Source organism: Schistocerca nitens, chromosome 1 (assembly GCF_023898315.1).
Source record: "Schistocerca nitens isolate TAMUIC-IGC-003100 chromosome 1, iqSchNite1.1, whole genome shotgun sequence".
Lineage (NCBI taxonomy): Eukaryota > Metazoa > Arthropoda > Insecta > Orthoptera > Acrididae > Schistocerca > Schistocerca nitens.
This window is the reverse complement of record NC_064614.1, coordinates 1,101,020,804-1,101,048,242: the sequence shown is the minus strand read 5'-3', so window position 1 is coordinate 1,101,048,242 and position 27,439 is coordinate 1,101,020,804. Positions and strand designations below refer to the sequence as shown.

At 42.7% G+C, this 27,439-nt stretch overlaps 1 protein-coding gene across 1 annotated transcript in view; it reads left to right on the top strand.

Moving 5' to 3' along the window:
* Positions 1–27,439, top strand: part of LOC126238410 (protein couch potato-like) — a 185,744-nt gene that overhangs the window by 132,585 nt on the left and 25,720 nt on the right. The window contains exon 6 of the mRNA XM_049947788.1: positions 1,935–2,146. Within this exon, the coding sequence (XP_049803745.1) occupies positions 1,935–2,146 (212 nt within the window). The remainder of the gene's footprint in view (positions 1–1,934; positions 2,147–27,439) is intronic.

The following is a 27,439-nucleotide window of genomic DNA, read 5'->3' as shown; positions in this document are numbered from 1 at the left end:
TTAAAAGAGACTTTTTAAACCGTATCTGTGGCTGGTTCGTGTTATAAAACCTATAGCTGAAATTAAGAGTCCACGACGGTCTGATTAACAAAGACAGCGGCCTGCAACTGAGTCAAGAGTGGTACCGTGTACTGAGCCGACAAAGGGCAACGCGTTCGCGTTCAGTGAGGTTCGGAATCGGCGTACTAGGCAGGAAGGCGTCACCGCCTCCCCCCCCCCCCCCGCCCACCCCTCGCCACGGTGGCCACATGGGCACTGCACATGGAGAGATGGAAGAATTAACAGTCAACGTACAAAGGACACCGACCCGAGCAGAGCAACAGTCATCAGAAAGATGGCTACAAGTCTGCCTGACGAAAAACCGTGGAGAACACACGACGTGATACGTGAGAATTCTAAACTACGGGCCATTAACATTGCTACACCACGAAGATGACGTGCTACAGACGCGAAATTTAACCGACAGGAAGAAGATGCTGTGATATGCAAATGATTAGCTTTTCAGAGCATTCACACAAAGTTGGCGCCGGTGGAGACACCTACAACTTGCTGACATGAGGAAAGTTTCCAACCGATTTCTCATACACAAACAGCAGTTGACCGGCGTTGCCTGGTGAAACGTTGTTGTGATGCCTCGTGTAAAGAGGAGAAATGCCTACCATGACGTTTCCGACTTTGATAAAGGTCGGATTGTAGCCTATCGCGATGGCGGTTTATCGTATCGCGACATTGCTGCTCGCGTTGGTCGAGATCCAATGACTGTTAGCAGAATATGGAATCAGTGGGTTCAGGAGGGAATACGGAACGCCGTGCTGGATCCCAACGGCCTCGTATCACTAGCAGTCGATATGATAGGTATCTTATCCGCATGGCTGTAACGGATCATGCAGCCACATCTCGATTCCTGAGTCAACAGATGGGGACGTTTGCAAGACAAAAACCATCTGCACGAACAGTTCGACGATGTTTGCAGCAGCATGGACTATCAGCTCGGAGACGCTTGACGCTGCATCACGGACAGGAGCGCCTGCGATGGTATACTCAACGACGAACCTGGGTGCACTAATGGCAAAACGTCATTTTTTCGGATGAATCCAAGTTCTGTTTACAGCATCATGATGGTCGCATCCGTGTTTGGCGACATCGCGGTGAACGCACATTGGAATCGTGTATTCGTCATCGCCATACTGGCGTATCGCCCGTTGTGATGATATGGGGTGCCATTGGTTACACGTCTCGGTCACCTATTGTTCGAATTGACGGCACTTTGAACAGTGGACGTTACATTTCAGATGTGTTACGACCTGTGGCTCTACCCTTCATTCGATCCATGCGAAACCCTACATTTCAGCAGGATAATGCACGACCGCATGTTGCAGGTTCTGGACGGGCCTTTCTGGATACAGAAAATGTTCGATTGCTCCCCTGGCCAGCACATTCTCCAGATCTCTCACCAACTGAAAACGTCTGGTCAATGGTGGCCGAGCAACTGGCTCGTCACAATACGCCAGTCACTACTCTTGATGAACTGTGGTATCGTGTCGAAGCTGCATGGGCAGCTGTACCTGTACACGCTATCCAAGCTCTGTTTGACTCAATGCCCAGGCGTATGAAGGTCGTTATTACGGCCAGACGTGGTTTTTCTGGGTACTGATTTCTCAGGACCGATGCACCCAAATTGCGTGAAAATGTAATTACGTGTCAGTTCTAGTATAATATATTTGTCCAATGAATACCCGTTTATCATCTGCATTTCTTCTTGGTGTAGCAATTTTGATGGCCAGTAGTGTACAAATGAGAATACACGCTTGAAACATGTTGTGCTATGAATGAGAATGTTGTGGAGAACTTTGATATTTTACTTAGTAGAAGGTAGGGTGCGGTGAGAGGAGAGTAGAGGCGCGACTTGAGCGGCCGGTGTGGTGTGGTTGCAGCCGCCGATGGCGATGGCGCACCCGGCTGCGGCCGCGGCGTTGACCTCCATCCACGCGTCGCTGCCGCACTTCCTGCCATCGCCGGCGCTTGCGTCGCCCGTCGGATCCTCCTCTTCGCAGCCGGGCGTCAGCAACGCCCCCTGCTCCACGCTGTTCGTCGCCAACCTGGGCCAGTTCGTGTCCGAGCACGAGCTCAAGGAGCTCTTTAGCAGGTGCGTGCCTCTACCTACACTAACTCACCAAATCCCTACACCAATCGTACGGACGACATTTCTCATGTGGCGTCGAGCACAGAGGGCAGTACGAAGGTCATTCCGAAACTAATGCCGCCCATTTATTTTCGCGGAAACTACAAGAGGGGCCAAATAAAACTGGCCCATAAAATAATATGTGCGCCTGAAGATAGGCCACCCAACTTGCATCATCCGCATCTATAGTTCAATTCTTGTATCTTGGCAGTTCGAGCGTGCCCGCCCAGACGCGGGAGATTGCTGCGTTGCCAGTTTCACGCGCCAAGAGAACAGCGCCATAGTATAGTTCGCAAACTTACGTTTAGGGGGGGGGGGGGGGGGGAGCTCGCAGTTTATGAAGTAAAGCCACCACGGCCGCATTAACCCTTTCGCTGCTACAGAGACGTGCTCCCCGCATTCCTTTCTGTGCGCGATTTTGTCATCACTGCACTGCTCGCCTGTGCAGACACATGGTGTTTCGACTGCTTTGTCACCCTTTATCATTCGATTTCACAAAAACTATTTGGCCCAAAAATTTGATTTTTACATATCTTCTTGACTGATACCTTCCCACCATAAATGACTTGATTTTGTTTGGATGTTCAACGCAGTTATTGTGCAGCATTAGATGTAGTAAACCATTGCACGAAATTTTGAAGAGTTTGCAGAGTTGAAAGTCCATTGCGTATACTTTGCATATGGTCGATTTTAGTTGCCACTACAAATTTCAAAAAATTACATTCAAACGAATAAAATTAATGAAGTAAGACACTTCGATATTGTTTTTAAATAAAGAAAATATTAAGCATCGAACAAGATTTGAACTCACAACCTTTCGCTTGGCAACCAAAAACTTTAACCATTACGCTAATCCAGCTCATCCTTCAATAAATCTCCGGCAAGACTTTAAAGTGGCACGCAAAATACCGATAAACACTGCTGGTATGACTATGAATTACTCACGTTTTCCGAAGTACAATAGGAAATAAACAATAGTACACTAGCAAATAAATAATTACCGCTGTTCTTTATTGCGAAAAAGCGGTTAGTGAGAATGATACAAACACCTTTCGTTGTTATCGCCTGAACTGGAGGCTTATTGCTTGTTTGTTTTAATTAATTAATAGAATATGAAGCAATTGGTATAAAGAATGCTTTTTCCAAACTTTCTATAAAAGAAAGTCTGCTATCAAGACATTGCTTTTGTTCAATTACTTTATTTGCAGTCGAACTCTGGCAACGTCGTTCTCTGTCCATTGGTTGACTGTGTTTTGTGACGTCAGATGCGCAGAACGAACCTAAACTCGGCCGCCGTCGTAAATGACGCGCACTTTAGGGTATATGGTGTAAGGTGGGTTGCCTACATTAAGGTGTACGTAATATTCTTACGGGCCAGTACCCTTGTTCGCCATTCAGAATAGTAACAGAAAGTACATGGTGACCCAAAAGTATGCTAACATTTGAAAAATTTAGGTAGTGGAGTAAAAATTCACACACGTTATTGAAATAACATGGAGTTTCATTCACGCCAAAAAAGTATATAATGAAATATAATGCAACCAGTTGCATAAAAGAAATTTAATTTCTTTACTGGGGGCATTTAGTGCCCTTCTTCAGAAGGTTATACCTATCGCATTATCTACATCTACATCTACATCCATACTCCGCATGCCACCTGACGGTGTGTGGCGGAGGATACTTTGAGTACCTCTATCGGTTCTCCCTTCTATTCCAGTCTCGTATCGTTCGTGGAAAGAAAGATTGTCGGTATGTCTCTGTGTGGGCTCTAACCTCTCTGATTTGATCCTCATGGTCTCTTCGCGAGATATCCGTAGGAGAGAGCAACATACTGCTTGACTCCTCGGTGAAGGTATGCTCTCGAAACTTCATCAAAAGCCCATGCCGAGCTACTGAGCGTCTCTCTTGCAGAGTCTTCCACTGGAGTTTATCTGTCATCTCCGTACCGCTTTGGCGATTAAAAAAACTTCCTGTAACGAAGCGCGTTGCTCTCCGTTGGATCTTCTCTATCTCTTCTATCAACCCTATATGGTACGGATCCCACACCGGTGATCAGTATTCAAGCAGTGGGTGAACAAGTGTACTGTAACCTACTTCCTTTGTTTTCGACTGCATTTCCTTAGGATTCTTCCAATGAATCTCAGTCTGGCATCTGCTTTACCGACGATTAATTTTATATGATCATCCCATTTTAAATCACTCCTAATGCCTACTCCCAAATAATTTATGGAATTAACTGCTTCCGGTTGCTGACCTGCTGTATTATAGCTAAATGATAAAGGATCTTTTTTTCTATGTATTCGCAGCACATTACACTTATTTGCGAGTGTCAGCAATAAGATGCATATAGCAAAATGCCACGGTCATGTGGTTCATAGTGTCTGTACAAAATTAGCATAAAGAAGCGAAACAACAAGTGCAGACATCATGCCAGAACAGGAGCTAATCATCTTCTAGATATCTGAGGCGCCTTGGCTCAGTTCGCAGTTCGCGCGGCTCCCCCCCCCCCCCCACCCCCCCACCCCCCACCCCACCCCGTTGGAGATTCAAGTCCTCCTTTGAGCATGGGTGTGTGTGTTGTCCTTAGCGTAAGTTACTTTAAGTTAGATTAAGTAGTGTGTAAACCTATTGACCGATGACCTCAGCAGTTTGGTCCCATAGGAACTTACAACATATTTCCAAATTTTTTCAGCTTCTTTATACAAATTTTGTACAGACACTATGAATCACATGACCATGGCATTTTGCTGTGTGCACTTATAGTTGACACTCGCCAAATAATGCGATAGTTATAACATTCTGAAGACGGGCACTAGGTGCCCGAAACCGGCAAGGGAATTAAATTTCTTTTGTGCAACTGGTTGCTTATTACTTCATTATATACGACTACAGTTGCTGAGGATCGATAAATACTAAGCCAGAAAAGGTACACAAAAAACCAACAGATGGCGCTTCATGTGATACAAGAGCAGTAATTAAGATAACAGTTCACTTTTAGCAACGACGATGTTCTCTATAATGCTCCACATGTCGTCCGTCATTCATCAACAATACCTGTAGTCGACGGAAAATGTTGGGAACAGCACTGTGCAGCATATCAGAAGGTATGGTGAGTGATCGCGATAGACGACAAATAATCATACACACTGAGGTCTGGGGACCTTATTATGCAATCGTCACCAAGTAATGTTTGCAATAGATGTTTAACGCGTGTGACAATATGTGGTAAATCCACAGCACACCGCGACTTTCTTGTCATGCAATAGGGTTTCTACGACAGTTACAGGATTTTCGAAAGCCTAAATTATGCAGTTGCTGGTGTACAGTGACCCTCTGAGTGTGAAATGGGCTTTGTCGGTCCAGCGTCATCTGTTTGTAGGATTTGCACTTGCTTTTGTTTACAATAAAACCCCATGTCATTTCAGGCATCTCTGTCACGTTTTACCTCTCTACCTATATTATTCCGTGAATTAGCGCATTTACAAATGTTTACGACCTTTCGGGTTACCCTGAACTATTGGAAGATTTTAGGACATACTGTTATTTTCCACATAATCATCACCGTTCGTTCTGAACTTCTCCCAGCGATGAACAAGGGCCTGTGCGCCATGCTCATAAAAACCTGAACCAGCTGACGCTATCCTCTTTTCGAGTGTTGGCACCTGAGTACAGTTCACCAAGGCACGGCTTGATGTGCATACCCGTTACGCCACTATTGAAACGCACTACCCACTGCATCACTCATGTCTACTCTTTCGTCTCCATATACTTTTAGCAAGCCCCGACGGATTTCAGTTAGCATAACTTGTTCAGCAATGAGGAATTCAATAACATATTTCAGAACGAAACCAAGTGGATGTTAGCGGAAAGATACAAAAGTTACTACTATAGCAACACAATCTGGCTCGGACACACAGAAACAACACAAAAAAGTAAGAGGCATTATTTTGAGAATGACCATCGTACTATACTGGTTTATATAAGATAACATGGACACTCCACTGATATGATGTAGGTCCATCTTCGGCGTTCACAAGCACTGCTAGGCTGGAAATTGATGCACATAAAGCCTCAATGGTAGGTATACGATTTCGTGTGAGACCTAGTAAAGAAACAGTTTGAATCCACGCCAAGATGTTAATAGGCCCTTCAATGTTTTTCCAATAGCGAATACAGTAAGGTTAATTACTGTTCTGGACAGGAGCGTAATCATGGCCCAGTCCTGGAGGGAGAGGAGGAGTGGTGGAGGTGGGGTGGGGGAGGAGGGAGGAAGGGGGTAGCCAGGGGGGCACAGTTGGTTAGTGGCTCGCCCCTCCCCCTACTCCCACCAAATATTACTTCCAGTCACCACACTTTTAACGTGCCATATATGCCTAGGATTTCAATAATAACAGTATTAAAATAGACAGCATACTTTAATACAATAACAGTAATACGAGGTGTGGCTAGAAAAAAACCGGACTAGTACTGGTGAAACAATAAAACGAATGCAATAAGGCTGAAAGTCGCGTGGCCTGTCACGTGACTCTCGTTCCGCCTACTGCTCGAGTTTCATCTGCCTCCTGCACTCAGTCTGCCCGTGGCGTCTGTTTTAAGTAGTTGACGTTTTGTCTGTGCGTCGGAAAATGTTGAGTGTACAGAAAGAACAGCGTGTTAACATCAAATTTTGTTTCAAACTAGGAAAATCTGCAAGTGAAACGTTTGTAATGTTACAACAAGTGTACGGCGATGATTGTTTATCGCGAACACAAGTGTTTGAGTGGTTTAAACGATTTAAAGATGGCCGCGAAGACACCAGTGATGACACTCGCACTGGCAGACCATTGTCAGCAAAAACTGATGCAAACATTGAAAAAATCGGTAAACTTGTTCGACAAGATCGCCGTTTAACAATCAGAGCAGTGTCTGAGTTAACAGGAGTTGACAAGGAAAGTGTCGAACACGAGAGTCACGTGACAGGCCACGCGACTTTCAGCCTTATTGCATTCGTTTTATTGTTTCACCAGTACTAGTCCGGTTTTTTTCTAGCCACACCTCGTATGTGCTTAGTACATCGCTTTTTGTATAACATCCAAGAAATTGCAATTCAGAGTAATACATCATTTGAAAAGCTGTCGTATTGTAAATTATAGAAGTACATCTGTGATGCAATTGAGTTTAGAGCTGTAATAGCAACTTGCTCAAATAACTTCGACAAACTCATAATTTACACGACATACAATCCAAGCGTGCACTCCCCTGGTATCAGTATTTCAGTTAGCACTACGATTCTGAACAAATGTCTGCAGACTGCTTCTTTCAGTCGTTTCCTCCCAAGTTCGAGAAAGTCAACCTTTCTATTATCCTTAGTGAAGAGTCTTCCCCGTTCTGTCTTGGCAACTTCCTGTCTTTTCTGGTTCCGCCTCCTGACTCAATAAAAACGTCGGGTTCGTTGTTGACGTCACGTGTGGTCAACTTTGAACGAGTATTTTCTCCTGTCTCGGATTTTTTCTGCAGTTAGTCAGACTGTAACACCTTAGACATGCGATTGGAAAGTATCCTACGACACACACAGTTTGTAATTTTCCACAATACCTTGCCATTTTTAATTTTCATGCAACCTTATCCTCCTAAAGTTAGCTGAGAAACTTGGAAATTAATATACGTAAAAATAGAAACCCTTTCAATAAAATTACCCTTGAAGTGAAGTGGCGAGGGTCGTGACGCCCATATCGCAATCCCCGCCTCCACTTTCTTGGATCCGTACCTGTAGTGGTAGTCTCGGACCCGAACCCAGTACCTTTTCTTCCGATGTCAATCCTCTTACCCACTCAGCTATCCAGGTGAGCCCTTAAAGCTTCACTTCTGCCAGTGCTGCTCTCCTATATCTTCCTTCTTCAGCATAGCCTGCTGGACTTCCACTTTTAGAAGAAAAGATATACAGTCAACAGGATTTTGATAGACTGAAAAAAAATCATTCCAATTACACTTCCGAGGAAATCAGCCAACCTAAAACCGTAGATTTCAACACCTCACTATCTCCATGCATTTTAAGAAAAACTGTCAAAAAGTTTTGTGCGTTATTTTTCGGAGTAGCTCTTCTCTTGCTTACTGTCTGTCCTTAACTTCTGTATCCCTAACTTGTTCATTACTACAATCGCAATACCACTTTCTTGTCTCTTACGTTGGTGATAAAAATTTTTTTTTTATGGTTGAAAATACATTTCTCTGTGCCCTTCTTCGCTAAAATACTATATTTTCATGGGGTGTTTGTGAAAGCAGTAACCAGGTTTCGGTTTTGTAATCAGGGCAGAGAATTCTCAACCGAAACGTCGTTGCCTTGTGACGTCAGGACAAACCGAGGTAGCGCAGTAGTTAGCACACGACTCGTATTCGGGAAGGCGACGGTTCAAACCCCCGTCCTGCCATCCTGATTCGGTTTTTCCGTGATTTCCTTCAATCGCTTCTGGCTAATGCCCGGATATCCTTGGCATTGTCGATTTCCATTCCCATCTTACCCTAATCCGAGCTTGTACTCCGTCTCTAATGACCTCGTTGTGGACGGGACATTAAAAGCACTCCTTGCTTTTTTGCGACATAAATGGAAGAAGGAAGATTAGGGTCTAACGTCCGGTCCCACGTCCAGTTGTCTGACGCCGAGTTTCACGTCCTCCTTTCTACATGACCAACAACACATATAAAACACCTCACAGGACTTCCACACAGTTACGTCGTAACCTGGACGTTTTGTCGAACTGGCACGGCTTGAAAATCGAGCGTAATATTCCGGCTTCCACCCACGTGCAAAACACTTCCTCTTATGACGTAATCGCCTTTCGTTGCGTGTATGCTTTGTCGGGATATATTTCGTTTAAAGCTGACTTTAGACGGAAATGTTTACTGAAGTTTTGTTTGAAACAAGCTAGGTGTGTCATGTTCATATACCGTACCAACTCGCGCAGTGCAACGTTTCGTATTAGTAACTTCCGAATTAGCCTTTATATTAGCCTTGAGTTGCCCTGAGGTATCAAACAGAGTTAATGAATACCCAGAAAGGGTAGAAAGGCTTTGCGATTAAAATCTGCAAACTGGAACGTTTGAGCATCGTCCGACATTACTCAAATATTTGGGCAGTGCCAAGTTATTTCACAGGAAATATTATTCCTGTTGAACTGAATATAGAGGTACAACTGTGATGTCTACTGTGAGACGATACGAAACGATTCGATAATGATAATACTCGTAATGCTGTAATGTCGAGCTCAATGACAATTTTTATCTGCAGCATGAGCCATTTCTCTGCAGCTTTTCCTGGTGCCGTATATTACGTGCCTCTCAGACGTAAGTAAATATCTGTTAATCTATGCTTTAAAAATGAATCATTCCTGGTTAGCAATTTAATGGTGGTTTAAAGGTTGTTTCAAGAACTAAAAGTGCTTGAACTAGTTTGCATCTTCAGCAGTCTATTTCATCATTTTTTTGCGGTTCAGAGAAAGCAGAAAGAAGAAATACATCAGAAATGAATATAAGCAATAAAAAAGTTTAAGATTTAAGTCTGACTGTTGCCAAAAGCATAGTTCAGTTACAAAACCATCCTTCAGATTACTTGAAAGTCATCTTTCAGTTATCCTCTTAAGCCACATTTTGTTGTAACTTTTTTCATGTGTATGTTTGCACACACTGAGAAATAGTAGCCATGTGCCTTGTCTGAGGCTTTCTCTTGAGTGTTACATTTCTGTCCTGCTGAATCACTCTTCATATTTCGAATTATTAAACGGAAAGTAGAGGTACCTCAAAAACCATTACTGGATGAAAAACAGATACAAGTGAAAGACCATATTGCTGCCATAAAAGCAGTGGTCTACGAGGCCGTAAGTTAAAAGAAAACTTTTAGTGCCCCACAAAACTTAAGGAAAGAGGCATTTAATGTGTTTGCATAGCTTTGTTTGCCTGACAGATTTCACAGATCACTGGTTTTTGAGGACAATGGTAAAACTCTCCTAAACCTGGACGTTGGTTTGAACACAGCAGTACTTTACAAAACGTGATCCACAGTATTGATAGAAGCCGAAGAAATGCATTAAAATTTGTGCCACGGCCGGGACTTCAAACGAATCTCTTTCCTTACTAGGCAGGTGTGTTGGGAGTGAAATACCCTTGCCTTTTTCTAACATCTAGACCGACTCATCTAGTTACAGGGAGACTCACAGTTCAACAAGGACGCTGAAGCACAGAGCTATTTACCATGTTTGACATACACTGCCAGAACTGGAAGATGCCTTAAGCTGGGGAAAAAAATCCTTAGGACCGCGAATTTTTGAAAGATGTGGAAGGAATTATCCGTGTCCTTTTCAAAGGGACCATTCCGGCATTTCCCTTATGCGCTCCAGAAAAACCATGGAAAACTTAAGTAGGGACGGAGGAAGAGGTACTTGAACGTCCTTCTTACCAAGTGCGTGTTCAGTGACTGACGCATAGAGCAAGAACATCCATGCAGTGAACATTACGTGTACTACGCAAGACGTCAACATCACACTGAAATTCTTACGCGACTTCTACATAACGCTGATTGGTGACATTTTACTCTAAGACCGAAATTATAACATATACACTGCGCAACAGAAATAAAGGATTACTTTCTCAAAACCCCATAATTCCCACCCATTGCTACATTTAAGTCTGAAATTTGGCTCAGTGGTGGGTAAAACCTTCCTCCCCAATGGCACCCTGTGACGGCTTCAACCTCGGGCTCGAACACGTTTCCAGCAGCAAAGTGTCGACACATGTGAAAAAAATGTCGCAGCTCGGAAGGTAAGTTAATTATATTACATTGGCACCAAATTTCACCAGAATTCTGCCAAATGCTACCGTGGACGTGACACATGATCGGAAGATCGGCACACCCCCTCTTACCCACATTCCACCCGTTTCTTCGACACCTCCGCGACATCCAGTGTCGAAATCACCCGATTTTCTTATGATTGGTCGGGACAAGCATTGCAGACATACCGCCGCTCAGAATCGGCAGGAAAATGCCGCAGAAGGTAAAGGGGGCGGGGCATAAATGACGTCAATCCAACCACCCCTTTCCCTAGGCACTGATTTCCACATATTTCGCGGTAACGACAGTTCGCAGAACAATGAGCGAATGGAAGACGTTCTTTACATCGTTTGACGCAGCTGATACTCTTGAGCGTTTCAAGAACATTGTGGAGATACTCTCGAGCGTTTCGAGGATACTGTGCGGCTGTATAAAAAAAAGGGGGGTTCAAATGGCTCTAAGCACTATGGGACTTAACATCTGAGGTCAGCAGTCCCCTAGACTAAGAACTACTTAAACCTAACTAAGCTCAGGACACCACACACATCCATACCCGAGGCAGGATTCGAACCTGCGACCGTAGCACCAGCGCGGTTCCGGACTGAAGCGCCTAGAAACGCTCGGCCACAGCGGCCGGCAATGAAATGATCGGATGTCATTGTTGGCCGGGAGGCCCCATTCGGGAGTTGCATCCCCATCGAACATGATCACATCAATTTCAAGCGCAAGGGACCGCAATTTCTGCTCTCGTGTACAGGTCGAAACCACTAGGGACCGTTCAATACCATTCGACGAGATCTGAACGTGATCCGAAGCCTCTAAGGGAGCTTATGCTTTTTCGGCACTCCTATTTTGTGTCCTCCTGTGGCGTGATCACGGGGGGATGCGGTACTGACATAGGCGTGAATAAAACGGCAAAGGATCCATCTAAGACCCTCCAGTTCGGAAAAACCCTCGGTGCCAAACTCCAGTCTTTGTTGAGCACCTTAAAAATGTATCCGTACAGACAGAAACCGTGTCTACATCTACATCTACATGATTACTCTGCAATTCAAATTTAAGTGCTTGGCAGAGGGTTCATCGAACCACAATCGTACTATCTCTCTACCATTCCACTCCCGAACAGCACGCGGGAAAAACGAAAACCTAAACCTTTCTGTTCGAACTCTGATTTCTCTTATTTTATTTTGATGATCATTCCTACCTATGTAGGTTGGGCTCAACAAAATATTTTCGCATTCGGAAGAGAAAGTTGGTGAGTGAAATTTCGTAAATAGATCTCGCCGCGACGAAAAACGTCTTTGCTTTAATGACTTCCATCCCAACTCGCGTATCATATCTGCCACACTCTCTCCCCTATTACGTGATAATAAAAATCGAGCTGCCCTTTTTTGCACCCTTTCGATGTCCTCCGTCAATCCCACCTGGTAAGGACCCCACACCGCGCAGCAATATTCTAACAGAGGACGAACGAGTGTAGTGTAAGCTGTCTCTTTAGTGGACTTGTTGCATCTTGTAAGTGTCCTGCCAATGAAACGCAACCTTTGGCTCGCCTTCCCCACAATATTATCTATGTGGTCTTTCCAACTGAAGTTGTTCGTAATTTTAACACCCAGGTACTTAGTTGAATTGACGGCCTTGAGAATTGTACTATTTATCGATTAAACTAATTCCAATGGATTTCTTTTGGAACTCATGTGGATCACCTCACACTTTTCGTTATTTAGCGTCAACTGTCACCTGCCACACCATACAGCAATCTTTTCTAAATCGCTTTGCAACTGATACTGGTCTTCGGATGACCTTACTAGACGGTAAATTACAGCATCATCTGCGAAGTGCTGGCAGGCTACACTGCTGCTCTTTCGCCGTTACACTGCCGCTCTTGCCGCTGATAGGCCTTTTTTTTTTTAATCTCAGTAAAGTTGGGCTGGTACCACCGACGGTTTTGCCGAACTGGGAGGAGGGGGACTCTTCTTCATACACGCATGTGCGAGTGTCGCATTCCCCCGTGGTCACGCCACGGGAGGACAACAGTTAGAGTGCTCAAAAGGGGTAAACACACATAGTTGCTCCAAACAACATTCAGATTCATCGGAAGGTGTTTGAGAGCAAAGACTGCGGTTGCGCTGCCCTCCAAGTGGGTGAGATCACGCTCGATAGCGATGCACCACCACAATGTGCTTGGAGAAGGGTTGAAACCCCCAATGGTGTCAGCAGTGTGAAACGTTGTGAAGAACCCTTCTTGTTGCTCATCGCATTGCTAACTGTCGTTCTTGGCTGCGAAATGTGTGGAAATCAACGTCCCAGGGAAAGGGATGGTTTCATTGACACCTTTTATGCCGCCTCCCCCCGCCTCAGCGGCGGTGTGTCTAGAATATTTTTCTTGGACACTCTTAAGAAAGTTGCGTGGTCTGACCTCCATCGCAGAGGTGTGACAAAGATGATGATGATCTCTGGTTTGTGGGACGCTCAACTGCGCGGTTATCAACGCCCATTCAAATGCCCAACCATTGCTCAGTCCAATCGCAATAGTTTCATGAATGATAATAATATGGGGTGGAGCGCCATCCTGAATAAAAGTTGTACCTTGCAGCAGGTATTTATCACCCAGACTGGGGATTATGCGATTCTGTAAGAGATCGGCATACCCCGCATCCGTCACGCTGCCAGTTTGAAAAGCAGAAGCAGCACCCGCATTTTCTCGAAGAAAAAGGGTCCTATCACGATCCATGTGGTAAATCCATAGCACGGCGCGTCTTTCTAGTCATACAATGGGCTTTCTACGACAGTTACAGGATTTTCCATAGCCTAAATTATGCAGTTGCTGGTGTACAGTGACCCTCTGAGTGTGAAATGGGCTTTGTCGGTCCAGTGTCATCTGTTGGCTGGATTTGCACTTGCTTTTGTTTACAATAAAACCCCATGTCATTTCAGGCATCTCTGTCAAGTTTTACCTCTCTACCTATATTATTCCATGAATTAGCGCGTTTACAAATGTTTGCGAATTTACCCTGAACTATTGGAATATTTTAGGACATACTGTCATTTTCCACGTAATCATCACCGTTCGTACTAAACTTTTCCTAACGATGAATAAGGGCCTGTGCGCCGTGCTCATAAAAACCTGAACCAGCTGACGCTGTCCTCTGTCTTCCAGATTTGGCGACAACACCAGCAGGTTGAAAACCGTGACTACGTAGTCCACCTGTCGTAGGCTCAAACGGGTCGAAGTCGCAGGGTGTTCCACGTGGACTGTACAGTGGTCACGATAGGGCAGTCCAGTGAAATTCGACAATGGGCTCCGTGGTAGCAAGACTCTTGTTGGACCAGGTGTTATCGTGTTTCAAGTGACAGTTTGGCTTCTTTTCTAACCCGACACTGGAAATTCGGGCATTCAGTCGTTATAGTGTCGTCTTGTAGTGTTGTGAATTGACTGTTCTTTTAGGCTCCATTGCATGCAAAACAACCCACTCTACCTGTCCAGAAGATGTTCACGTCATTTTTCATGCAGATAACTGTGTCTTGAACTTCTTCTTTGTTGAAGAATTCGCATGTTGCCATGCTATCGACTATCTTCTGGATTCCAGCTTATTGCAGTGACGCCACGTCTCATATCCGGTGACGATAGTTTTTCAAAACTTGTCACCTTCAACCTAGTAGTTGCCCAGCTTGTCGCAACAAATTTCCAGTCGATGATTGTTTTCGTCTCTTGTGAGGAATTGCGAACCTATCTCGCTCACATTTGCCGGTAAAAAAGGCTGAGAAGCGTCTCAGCTAAGGTATTACGGCTGACATTCAGGGGCGCACACATTTTGTGTCGTAAACCGCCTAACATCACGGATGAGTTGATCGAGATGCTATCAATTACGAGTGTTGGCACCTGAGTACAGTTCACCAAGGCACGGCTTGATGTGCATATCCTCTACGCCACTACTGAAACGCAATACCCACTGCCTCATATCACTCATGTCTACTCTTTCGTCTCCATATACCTTTAGCAAGCACCTCTGCGATGGAGGTCAGACCACGCAACTTTCTTAAGAGTGTCCAAGAAAAATATTCTAGACACACCGCCGCTCAGGCGGGGGGAGGCGGCATAAAAGGTGTCAATGAAACCTTCCCTTTCCCTGGGACGGTGATTCCCACACTTTGATGAAATGATGAGGACAACACCCAGTCATCTCGAGGCAGGTGAAAATCCCTGTCCCCGCCGGGAATCGAACCCGGGGCCCCGTGCTCGGGAAGCGAGAACGCGAACGCGAGACCACGAGCTGCGGACTAAGTGTAAAAAGAAGGGGTGATATTTGGGTAATGGGGTTGTGGCGACCTTCCCAATGTGCGATACGTCTACGGTGGATCTGGGCAGAATTGTGGTGAAACTGGGTGTCAATGTGACATTATTTACCTACCTTACACGTCACATGAACTTTTGAGCTGTGACCTTTTTCTTTCCGCGTGTGTCAACATCTTGCTGTCTCAAGCGTCGTCGAACCAGGGGGTGACGCTTTTGCACGTTTACAGAGAAAGCCAAATCTTAGTTTCGCAATGGATGGAAATTACGGGATTTAGAAAAAGCGATCCTTTAATTCTGTGCAAAGTGTGTTTACTCCTCTTTTACATATTTGTTTATTGGTAACAGCAGTGGTAATAACAGTTTCTGTCACGAATGCAAATCGTAATACGTCTAAGGAGAAAAGTTTTCACAGCTAAGTACCACAGAGGTCTAATTATGGTTATCATACTAGTCTGAGGCGTTTTTCCTGTTGAAAAATATATCCAGACAGTGTAAAGATTGCTTGGATGTATACAGGGTGTAAATTTTAAGTTGACAAACCAGAATAACTCGGAAAATAAGCTTCACACGAAAAAATGTGTAGAATCGAAAGCTGATTATCTTCAAGGGGGACATCTGCTGGTGCTAAAATTAGCCCTGGGGGTGGGCCGGGAGGCAACTTTAAAATTTCAAATGGGAACCCCCATTTCTTTTTTTTATTGCAGAATCGGATTCTACATAAAAAAACTACGTACATTTTGTCTTAAACATTTATTTTGATTCCTGGTAGTTGGCGCTGTAATTCAAGAAAATCCATGTTTTCATGTTTGCGTGGAAATTGGTTACGGATAAATGAAAAGTACTTATTTACTTCGTAAATTTTGATTCGCTAAAACTAAAGCTCTCCCTCTCTCCACAAAGGGTGGGGTTTGAGAAAGAGGAATTAGAGTTTTACAAATGTTGACCCAAATATTAACTTTTTCCGCAGATTCGGATAAGAGGGTCAACATTTGTAACGCTAATTTTAGCACCAGCAGATGTCCCCCTCGAAAATAATCAGCTATCGGTTCTACACATTTTTTTGTATAAAGCTTATTTTTTGAGTTATTCTAGTTTGTCAACTTAAAATTTACACCCTGTATAGGTTGTTTAGAAAAAAATGTCACTTTTTCTTACGGGAGGTATTATTGTTGAAAACTAGTACGAAATTTCCTGTAATGATATGTCCGGGAATAAATACATGCTGAGGGATGGACCATTGAAGATCCGCAGGACCGCAGCCTTCGTTTTATTTACAGACGAGGCAGAATTCACAAGAGAAGGCATACTGAAGTACCAAAATACACACTTGTGAGTGGATGCAAATCCTCGATCAGTCATGCAGGTGAGGCATCAGCATCGTTTCAGTATCAACGTATAGGCAGGAATTGTGGGTAACAGATCATGATGCCGCACACATTACTGAACAGATTCATAGGTATCACTGGTTTATGCGAGATGAATTACCGGCCCTATTCGAGAACGTTGCGCTTGCAGGAAGACAACAGGGTACCGCCCCATTTTCTACGGATCGTCGGACAGTATCTCACCGCAACTTTACATGGGCGATGGGTTGATAAAGGAAGTCATAGCCTCTCCGTTCAACAAACCCATTCCGTTGGATTTATGGCATTGATGTATGCCCAACTCACCCACAATACACAGACGTTACAGGTGCGTGTGACCAATGCGTGTGACACAATCCGAATGAAGCTAGGTGTCTTTGAAAGTGTGCGTCATTCACTACGAATAAGGGCTGACCAATGTTTCTGGATGCGTGGTAATCGAATGCAGCAATGTTTATAGTGTCTGCTTCGAGGTAACAAGTAGACAGGAATCAGAGGACAGACTGGCCAATATTGGTTTCCGCACATATCATTGTTGGAAATTTTCCTCTAGTCTTGAACAATAGGGCCTACTAACTTCTCTAGGAATATGTGACACTTTCTTCAAAACTCCCTGTATTTACAAGTCCTGGATAAATTCTTTAGCGTGGACGTGTACCGTCAGTCAGTCCCTTCAAGATATACAGAATTCGAGCGGTTTGCACCTCCAGACAATGTATGAGAACCTAATCATTACCTCTGGATTACACAGGCCTCCGAGTCAAAGCAGTCACAATACGGAACTCTATCGCTATTGTACCTATGATGTGGACAGTGTTCGTGTATGATTAATATTTTAGTGTCCGTAAGGACGAACTGAGATTAAAAATATGGTACCTCAGGTAAGTAGGGAGAATTTCGTCCCCCGAGAAAAATTTCGAAACACCTATCATAGCTCCAAATTCGATGTTTTTTGGGATATTTCCATTTTGGTTTACTAGGAAGTCATTTTGCAGTGCCGCCTCGGAATAGTTCATTACAACAGAGACTGGGAAATACGGAAAAGTGCATTACAAAACCAAGAAAATAGCAGTGGCTATCATTTCTTTTCCACATAATAAAACAAGATAGCGACATAAGATACCTGTCACAGATAACTGAAACGCTCTTGCGTTTGTCTCTTCGAAGCATTAAGCCAACTTCATTGTAGATATTGAATGCAAATTGTTAACATACTTATGAATAGTGTACGCAATATCTACAGTACTCTTGTGCGTGTTCTATCCGTACTAGTAATGTAACGACTTTCACAGTCTGCAGGGAGGTTGAGGCCAACCTTATTCGGTGAGTAATCGCGTGATCTTGAAGTAGTGATGCTTATTATGAAAATCCTGTTCTGCGCGTCTGATAGCTCACTCCAAAGATTTTCCTGCTCTACGGTGTTACCACTGCGCCTATCCAGCATCGGTACGAGGCAATTGCTACGTGCTTGCGTTGTATACCATGGACCGGCCGTGCGTCTCCAGATACGTCACTGAAAGTGTTCGGTACATATTGGGGGTGTATAAGGTAATTTACAATCCGTCAAAATAATACACTTGCTTTCTGTTAGAGTGAGTCAAAGCATCCTACTGAAAGAATTCAAACGCTTCCACATTCAGTGTGTCCCAAATTAGTAAGAAGGCTTTACTTAAGATCAGATGCTGTAATTGTGGCAAACGGAAGTCCTGCAAGGTAGTGATTGCATTTCTACCACCATTACAAAGATCAAAAGTGAATTTTGCCCATATTGTATACTTTACAAACATATCAGCGTCTCTCCGATTTGATGCGACGTTGAGAAGACAGTTTTGCAAGAACTTTGGTTATACTCACAAAATGCATTTGTTATCACAGCATCGTTATCGTATTCATCTGAAAGTTTAATGTTTACTTATATTACTATTATTCATTCGTAGTATAAATTTTGTTGTTTTTCACTGAATTTCCCCAGGGTGAAATAAGTTTTTTTTTTCCAGAAATGAATTTAATGATCACACTTTTTTACCAGTATTGTTATAAGCGCTGCATCATTCCACGATAATGCATGTTTCTCCAGTTGATATCATGCCAGACAAAAACCATTGAAACGGCAGATTAGCATTCCTAAGTTACACGTAGACAGGTAAAAAACACAAAATTGTAGCGCACAGTAATTAAGAGTGAACACAGAAAACAGATATTTCAGGGAACCCGTTATTACGAAATCTACACCAGATGACTTTCTTGGTGCACAGTCTTGAGAATGAGAATGTTGTAGTGCCTTCTGTAGCCTGCCTCACTGATCATCGAAAAAAAAAAAAAAAAATAACTGCACGCTGTAACTGCACGATGTGTTGAATAACTAAACTAATGCAGACGTTTCTTTTGTCTTTGCTAGAGGCCCGTCTCCGAGACGTAGCCCCATGTTCTGACGCCAGTAAGTAGTCACTGTCTCTCTACACTCTGCGTCCTTGTGTGCACTTTGAGTTTGGGGTTGTGGTCGTCATTACACGGCTGTGTGTGCTCTGCACGTGTTTGACAATTCACTAGTTTCCTGCAACTTCTCCTTCACATGTACCGTTTTAGTGACAGCAAATTGAAAAAAAAAACTGTTGAAGTTTCCATTTGTTTTTCAGCACTACGGAATATGCGGAAGAAGCACACTGAGGTGACAAAAGTCGTGGGATACCGATATGCACACATACAGGTGGCGGTAGTATCGCATACACAAGTTGTAAGAGGGCAGTACCATACATTAGCTGAACTGTCATTTTGAATCAGATGTGATAATGTGTCCGATGTGATTATGCCCGCACGACGAGATTCAACAAACTTTGATCGCGGAGTGCTAGTTGGAACTAGACGCATGGCACATTCCATTTCGGAAATCGTTGGGGAATTCAATATTCCGGGATCCACAGTGTCAAGAGTATGCCGATAATACTAAATTTTAGGCATTACCTCTCACCACAGACAACGCAATGGCCGATAGTCTTCAGTTAACGACCGAGAACAGTGGCCTTTGCGTAGAGTTTCAAGCGTTAACAGACAAGCAACACCGCAAAAATCAACGTGGGGCCTACGATGGACGTATCCGTTAAGACGTTGCGGTGAAATTTGGAGTTAATGAGCAGACGACCGACGCGAGTGCCTTTGCCAACAGCTCGACACCGCCTGCAACACCGCTTCTGGGTTCGTGACCATATTGGTTAGACGCTAGACGACTGGAAAACCGTGGCCTGGTCATATGAATCCCGGTTTCAGTTGGTAAAAGCTGATGGCGGGGTTCGAATGTGGCGCAGACCCTAAGAAGCTATAAATCCAAGTCAACAAGGCACTGTGCAAGCTGCCGATGGCCCCATAATGGTGTTGGCTGGGTTTACATGGAATGGACTGGGTCCTCTGGTCCAACAGAGCCGATCATTGATTGGAAATAATTATGTTTGGCTACTTGCAGATCATTTGCTGCCACTCAAGGACTTCGCTTTTATGAATGGCAGTGCGCCATGTCACGGCCACAATTATTCACGATTGGTTGAAGAACATTCTGGACAAATCGAGCGAATGATTTCACCATCCCGGTCTCCCGCCATGAATGCCATCGAAGTGTATGGGATATAATCTCGAACAAAATCCTGTACCGGCAACACTTTCGCAGTTGTGGTCGGCTATAGAGGCAGCATGGCTCAATATTTCTGCAGAGGACTTCCAACGGCATGCTGAGTCCATATACTATGCGTGGCAAAAGGAGGTCCAACATAATATCAGGAGGTATCCCACGAATTTGGCCACCTCAGTGTATATTATCACCCAAACAAGCAAAAATGAAAGCAGACAGATGAAGACCACATGGGTACATTTTTTTTTATCTCTTCTGAGAACACATTACATCCTTACTCTTCCACCAGAAGAGCAGCGGAAATCTTGAATCCTCAGCAGATTAACATCCAAAGTCTTCAGAAGCACAGAGTTGTTATTCTTTTTTTATTATTTATTTAAAGCTCATGTAATCATTTGGGAAGAAGTACAGCAACCGACTGTCGCTGTCGATCAGCTGTTGTGTATTCAACGATGCTAAGGCCGAGTTTCCACATGCAACTAAAGTGACGCCACAGCAAGTGGTATGATGGCTGATACGGCAGAGGCATCGTGCACAGCTGTTCCCAAAATTCTAGTTCTTCATTTTTCAGTAAAATGTCAAACGAGTTTATTTGGAGTGACATTCGTGTTGTCATTCTGCAAGTGACACTCTGATATTTGACATCTGCCGATTACCTATGATCTCACCAACATTTAGGGCCTATGTCATGTTCTGAAAACTACAATTTCAATGTTTTTGTGCAATGTCTTTGATACTATTTACAACGCCCTGAAGACTCATTTAAGAGCTAGTATTTTAATCTTGCACCGCACACCAGTTAAATACAACGAAACATTTAAGTCATTCTGTGTCGAATTTTGGAGTTATATTTCATGCAAGTGAACTGAGAGACAATGTAATATTGATTTCCTTTACTAAAAGCTACGGTACACTCGCAAGGAAACATCACCAACCCGACCTCGTATTTCAAAGATCGAAAAGTACGCTTACAAGATATCAGCTCCAGCAAACGACCAAGCTTGAAAAGTCGGGCCCAGTTCTGATAGTTCGCAGTTATTGACCTCCTGTAAGAATGGCTTGTATTCGCACTCAACGGTTCTTTGTCACTCGCTCCGCACAATCACAGCCGCCTAATGCCCCAACAAAATGGTTCAAATGGCTCTGAGCACTATGGGACTTAACATCTCAGGTCATCAGTCCCCTAGAACTTAGAACTACTTAAACCTAACTAACCTAAGGACATCACACACATCCATGCCCGAAGCAGGATTCAAACCAGCGACCGTAGTGGTCGCGCGGTTCCAGACTGAAGTGCCTGGAACCGCTCGGCCACCAGAGGCCGGCAATGCCCCAACACTTATACAGTGGAGTGAGTAAGGGGTTTGTGTGAAGCTGGGCTAGATCGCTTTCTCTGGGCATTTTTATGCTGTGATTCACAACTCCAGTGTAAATGAAACGAAGTATTGTGTCATTAAACAAGTAGTGTATCGGTATGTTATTATTAACGTCGCTGTTGGGCAATAGTAAGCTGGTGCCGTTAAAGTAAAGTACATTTGTAAGAGATGTGTTAGTCTTCAATGTGATTGGCATGATTAAACTGTTAATCACAAATCTTTTAACTTCCTTTCATAATAACTCTGCAGTTGCTTAGGTCTGTTCATTTTGATTTTGAGGAATATGTAATTAGCTGCACTGTGTAATGTAAGAATATTGTTGAAGTACCATTGATTGTGCATGTCCCTGAGGATAACCACTTTGTACTAATATCATGTACAATTTTTCGCATAGAATAACATCTTCTTTAACAAGATTTCAAAACATGTTGGGCAGATGCACCTACCTCCCACCACCTCTTCTCTCGTCTTCGACTTCTGACGAATACGAGGGCCTAGGATGTCACTCTGATGTACAAGATTTCGCGCTCGGGCATTACGCTGCTGCACTGGGGCGGAGCGAGTGACAAACAGCCGGTGCACACGAAAGTTTAAAAGCTGTACTTTCAGGTCATAATGCATACTACCAGAATTATGGTAGAAAGTTTCGCACAGGATCGATTGTTGGTGCTGATAGCTTGTAAGTGTGCGTTCTCTCTCGATAGTTAGTGCTGATATCTTGTAAGTGTGATGTTTTCTTCTTAAAATATGAGGTCACATTGGTTATGTTTCCTTGTCAGTCTGAAATTGTACTGCCAACACAAATCTTATTGCTTCCTTTCTCAAATACAGTGCACAAGTGTTTAACAGCATTAACACTACATGTCCTAGAATCTGAGTACACTGCCAGTATTTCATTAATTTTTATCACGTATAGAATTAAGGGAGTTGCTGTGAAAGTATTACCTTTCACTAATTACTCAGTAACATGTTAATATAATCTTCTGTTGGTTCTTAGTAGAACAACATTATAATAAATGAAAAGTACCAGTTTCCTTTTGTTCTTCAGTATTGATATTTATTGTGTTAAGCAGTTTTCAGCTTACAAGGCCAAACTGGTGCTTTTCATTTATTAGGCAGTAACACTCGCTTACGTACACAAAAATCTTATTCATGCATCATATAATGGAAACATCTCCTGCTCTCACAACATACATTAACTGTTATGTGTTCATAAAGGTTTTATACAGTGCAGTCACCCTTCCTGCCTCTGTAGCACAACAAACCATACTAAAAATGATGTATTTTGAAGAGATCTTGAATGTGGTGTAGCACTGAATATAATACAAAAGTATAAATACTAAAACCAGCAAATATGCATGTTAGTTTTGGAAACACAGTGATCTAGTTGGCTGCTGCTTGATATGCTTCTGATGTTAATTGAAATGGAGGGGAGAGGGGGTTTGTGGGGTCTCAAAGTTGAAGCATCATTAAATTTTGTGGCACAACTGAAAGTGGCATTACTCGAGTGGTGCCATAAGCATTTGAGTGTTTCTACACACAGTTTCAGCGATTTCACTCAAGTGGCGACACTGGTGTTCTGTGTGGAGACCTACCTTTACTCCCCCTAGCAGTAGATTGACAGAAATCAACTGTGAATGGTGGACAAAAGAAAAAAAAAGTCATCTATTTCAGCAAGTATAGGCAGACACTGATTTGAAAACTATTAAAAGACTAAAGATGTCCACCGCAGTTGTGAATGAAATGTCAGTATCTGGTATATTTATTAATTACTTTCACAAATCTGATGCAATTTCACTTTTCACAAAAACAATAATAAGTTATTGGTATATAAAACTTACATTCAATTGAAACAGCTATATTTTATGTGCCATATGTAATACTGTATTTTGCTGGCTAATATAAAAATATACTGTAACTGACAGAACATCTCTGTGAATATCTGTTTATCATCATCATCATCATCATCATAAGTCGTTGCACTCATTGCTGAGCATCATGACCCCCATGAGCCAAGTGTCTCCATCCCGGTTGCCAGCTTCTCTTAGTGCCTGCTGGAAAGGTAGACCGGAGATCTTCATGATTTGATCATCCATCTGTTCGCTGCTCTTCCCCTTGGTCTTGTGCCCTTGATCTTTCCTTGCAACATTATTTTCTCTAGATTTTTTGCATCTCTTATCACAGTGTGGCCAAATAACTGGACAATTTTTTTGATGACTTGAAAGAAAGGCATCTGGACATATTGAGTTGTTCAATAATGGACACATTTGTTCTTCTTTTGGTCCATTTTATGCATATAATCCTATGCCAGCACCAAAGCTCAAATGCATAAATGCACTGTTTGTTTCTGGCCTTGAGTGTTCATGTTTAGCAATCATAAAACAAGACAGAAAACACGAGTGTTTGAACTAGCTGCATCTTTGTGCTATTTGTTATTGCTCTGCTCTGCTAGATCTTGGTAAGCTTCTTCATAGCCACTTGCCCTAGCATGATCTCTCTTCTTATCCCATCTTCACAGCTTCCCATTCTGCATGTAGTTGACCCAAGATAGATGAACGAATACATGACTTCCAGTTTCTTTAATCAACTTGTGAGCTAGATCCATTCTTCTCAATCAATTACAATGAGTTTGGACTTGTGGAGGTTGATGTCTAATCCATATGTTAGACTAAAGTCCTTTATTCTTGTTAGTAGCTCAGCAAGTTCATCTTCGCTGTTGGCTAAAAGCACAGTGTCATCAGCAAAATGGAGGTTGTTGATAGTTCTCCCACCAATTGAGGTGCCTTTGGTCCAACCATCAAGAGCTGCATAGATGTTGTACAGTTGTGAGGATAGGATACAACACTGTCCCACATCTTTTGATACTCTGAAGGAATCAGACATTCCAGCAAAATGATTATTGTATAGACTTTTGATCAGTGCTATCAAGTGGGGTGGGCCACCAAACTCTGCAAGCACCTGCCACAACTTTTCCCAGACAGCACAGTCAAAGGCTTTCTTATAGTCAAGGAAGCAGATGAAAACAGGAACACAGAGCTCTTGCAATTTTTCTATTATCTGCCTTATGTTGAGGATTTGTTCATGAGTTCATTTCCCTTCAACAAAACCTGCTAGTTCTGTGGATATGTGAGGCTGAATGTATGGCTTCAAATGTACTGTTTGTATCCACAAAATAAGATTGAACATACAGTTGTAGCAGAACACAAAGTTTGGTGATTTGCCTACTGCATGGCCAGTGGTAACTGGGAGCTTGAATGTTTTAGTAGACTCCAGTTTGTTCATGTTACAAGCTGTAGACATTTCCCCCAGATAACTGATACAATTCGTTGTTGTTATCAGGTCTATTTATTCCAGATACAAAACTTGTCATCCTGGTTCCTCGTCTCACCTAACACATGTTCTCATCCAGCGTACCTCTGAATCTTTTTGGAGTTAATGTTTGGTATAATAGCTTGTATTCTATTTTCATTACTTTTTTGTGTTCTCCATATCATATGAGTACGTTGAAATCAAAGTACACGAAGAAGCACGAAAATAGAGTCACAAGTGCTTATCTGTGAATGAATTGACATCAAGTTCAAATGATCAAGATACTGATTTCCCTGTGATATTGATATAGGTTAAACAGTAATTTCTCCAGGTAACCTATGATGGCAGTGGAGGATACCATGATGAAATCTTGAGTATAAATCTACAAAGAAAGACTTCCTACAGAAAGGAATGGAAATATAGTATTTCAACCATGAAACATCATTCAAAATCGATACATTATGAATAATGCAAACTAAGAGATTGCCCAACTTGGACAGTGGAAGACATGCCACCTGTCCACCCCCTGGGGGAAAAAAATCTTTGCAAACTGAACTCGGATCCTGCCCCACCAAAATGAAAGAAATATCAATTCAGGATCAGTTCAGAAATATCCAGAATATGTTGTGGAGACTGACTAGTAGGAGTGTACCCAGTGCCATGTGTCATGGAACTTCAAAACTGTTTCATCATTTACAGAGAAACCAACATCGTTAGCTCTCCTTCCTCTAACCCCCACCCACACCTTCCACCCATTCCCTTTCTCGTGGTCTGGATTCATTCTTAACACAAAGTACAGTAAATTATTTTATGCTGAGTATGTACCGGACCAGTAGGAAACACAATATATTAGAACAGAAAGACAAAGTGCTACATGGGAACCCTCAAGATGTAGTAGATAAACATCACCATAGAAATGAAACAAGGTATAGTAAACTGCTTCTGTAGATTACATTAACAACTTTTATTAAGCATAAGTGGCTTAAGGCATTTTTCATGTGCAACTGTAACACACTAATTGTACTTACAGAGTATATAAATTAGCATTTTACATAATTAGCAGAAAAATTGCTTGGATCCAAATTAATAAAATTCGCATGCTGTTCATCCATAGTTTACTTTCTTAATAGTTATGGTGAGTGCATCAAATACTGTCAAAGGTTGGCAGTTACTATGAAAGCTACTGTATGAAATGAGAATTGTTTACAAGAAAATTTCAAACAGTGGAAACTCCAGGTAGGAATATCAACAATGAAGGAAAAGATAGATTGCTACTTACCATAAAGAAGACACACCAAGTTGCAGACAGGACACTTAAAAGACACTGACCTATAGCTTCCAGCCACAGCATTCTTCAGTAAAGAGGGACACATACACAACATTCCCACACAAATAGAAGCAAGCACACGACCGCCAACTCCAGCATCTAGAACCGGCCCGAGATGCTGGAGTTGGCAGTCATGTGTCCATGAGGTGCGTTTGCTTGTGTTTGTGCGTGAATGTTATGTGTGTGTGTCTCTCTCTTTACTGATGAAGGCTGTGGCTGGAAGCTATATGGCAGTGTCTTTTAATTATGCCTGTCTGCAACTTGACGTGTCTTCTTAACAGTAAGTAGCAATCTGTCTTTTCCTACATTTTTTACAAGAAACTTTTTTCGTATAGTGCTTTTGCAGATGTAATGTAACAACATCCAAACTGTAAGAAGATTCATGGAAGGGATGACTATAATCATTTTTAACACCATTACATTTCCTGTTTTATGCATAAGGGCAAGTTATTGAAAAATATTTCATCGTAATAATGAACTCGACATTGTAAGGTGAAAGGGATACATTTATGATGTTCTGTTGAAGTGATTCATGTTACTTACCAAGAACAACACTAAAAAATCACTTTCATCAGCATGTAAGTGTAAGAATTGTCCATAACCAATTCAAAGGATGCACTATGACCAATCTCTGAGGTCATAAAGATTGTAAATCATGTACCAATAGTCTGTTACCAAAGTACACACAAAAACATAACACACAACTAATCTCAGGAGTTATTTAGCAGAAAACAAGTTAAACATGAGGCAAACGAAGTTGTGTTCCCATATGATAGCTGTTGCTGAATGTCACCATATCAAAGTCATTCACCTGAAGTGTCAAGTATTATTACTGACAAATGGCAGCAAATATTTAGCCTGCTGAAGAGTAACACAGTATTCATGCATTAGATTTCCTTCAGCAGACACAATTAGTGCCACTGTCAACATTCTTTGAAAATATTATACTGTTATAAAATCACAATTCTTCTCGTTGTGGTCATGTTGTTACTACTGTATTAAACTCTCCACTGCCTCAATAGGAGTAATCTTGAGTTTCCTTCATAATCAGTCAATGGACCAAGGGATCATCCCTGAGTCAAATATGCAGTAGTGATACTCATTTATTAAAAATAAATATATCACCTCTGATTACAGTCCCATTTCACTTCCAACTGTTTTTTGA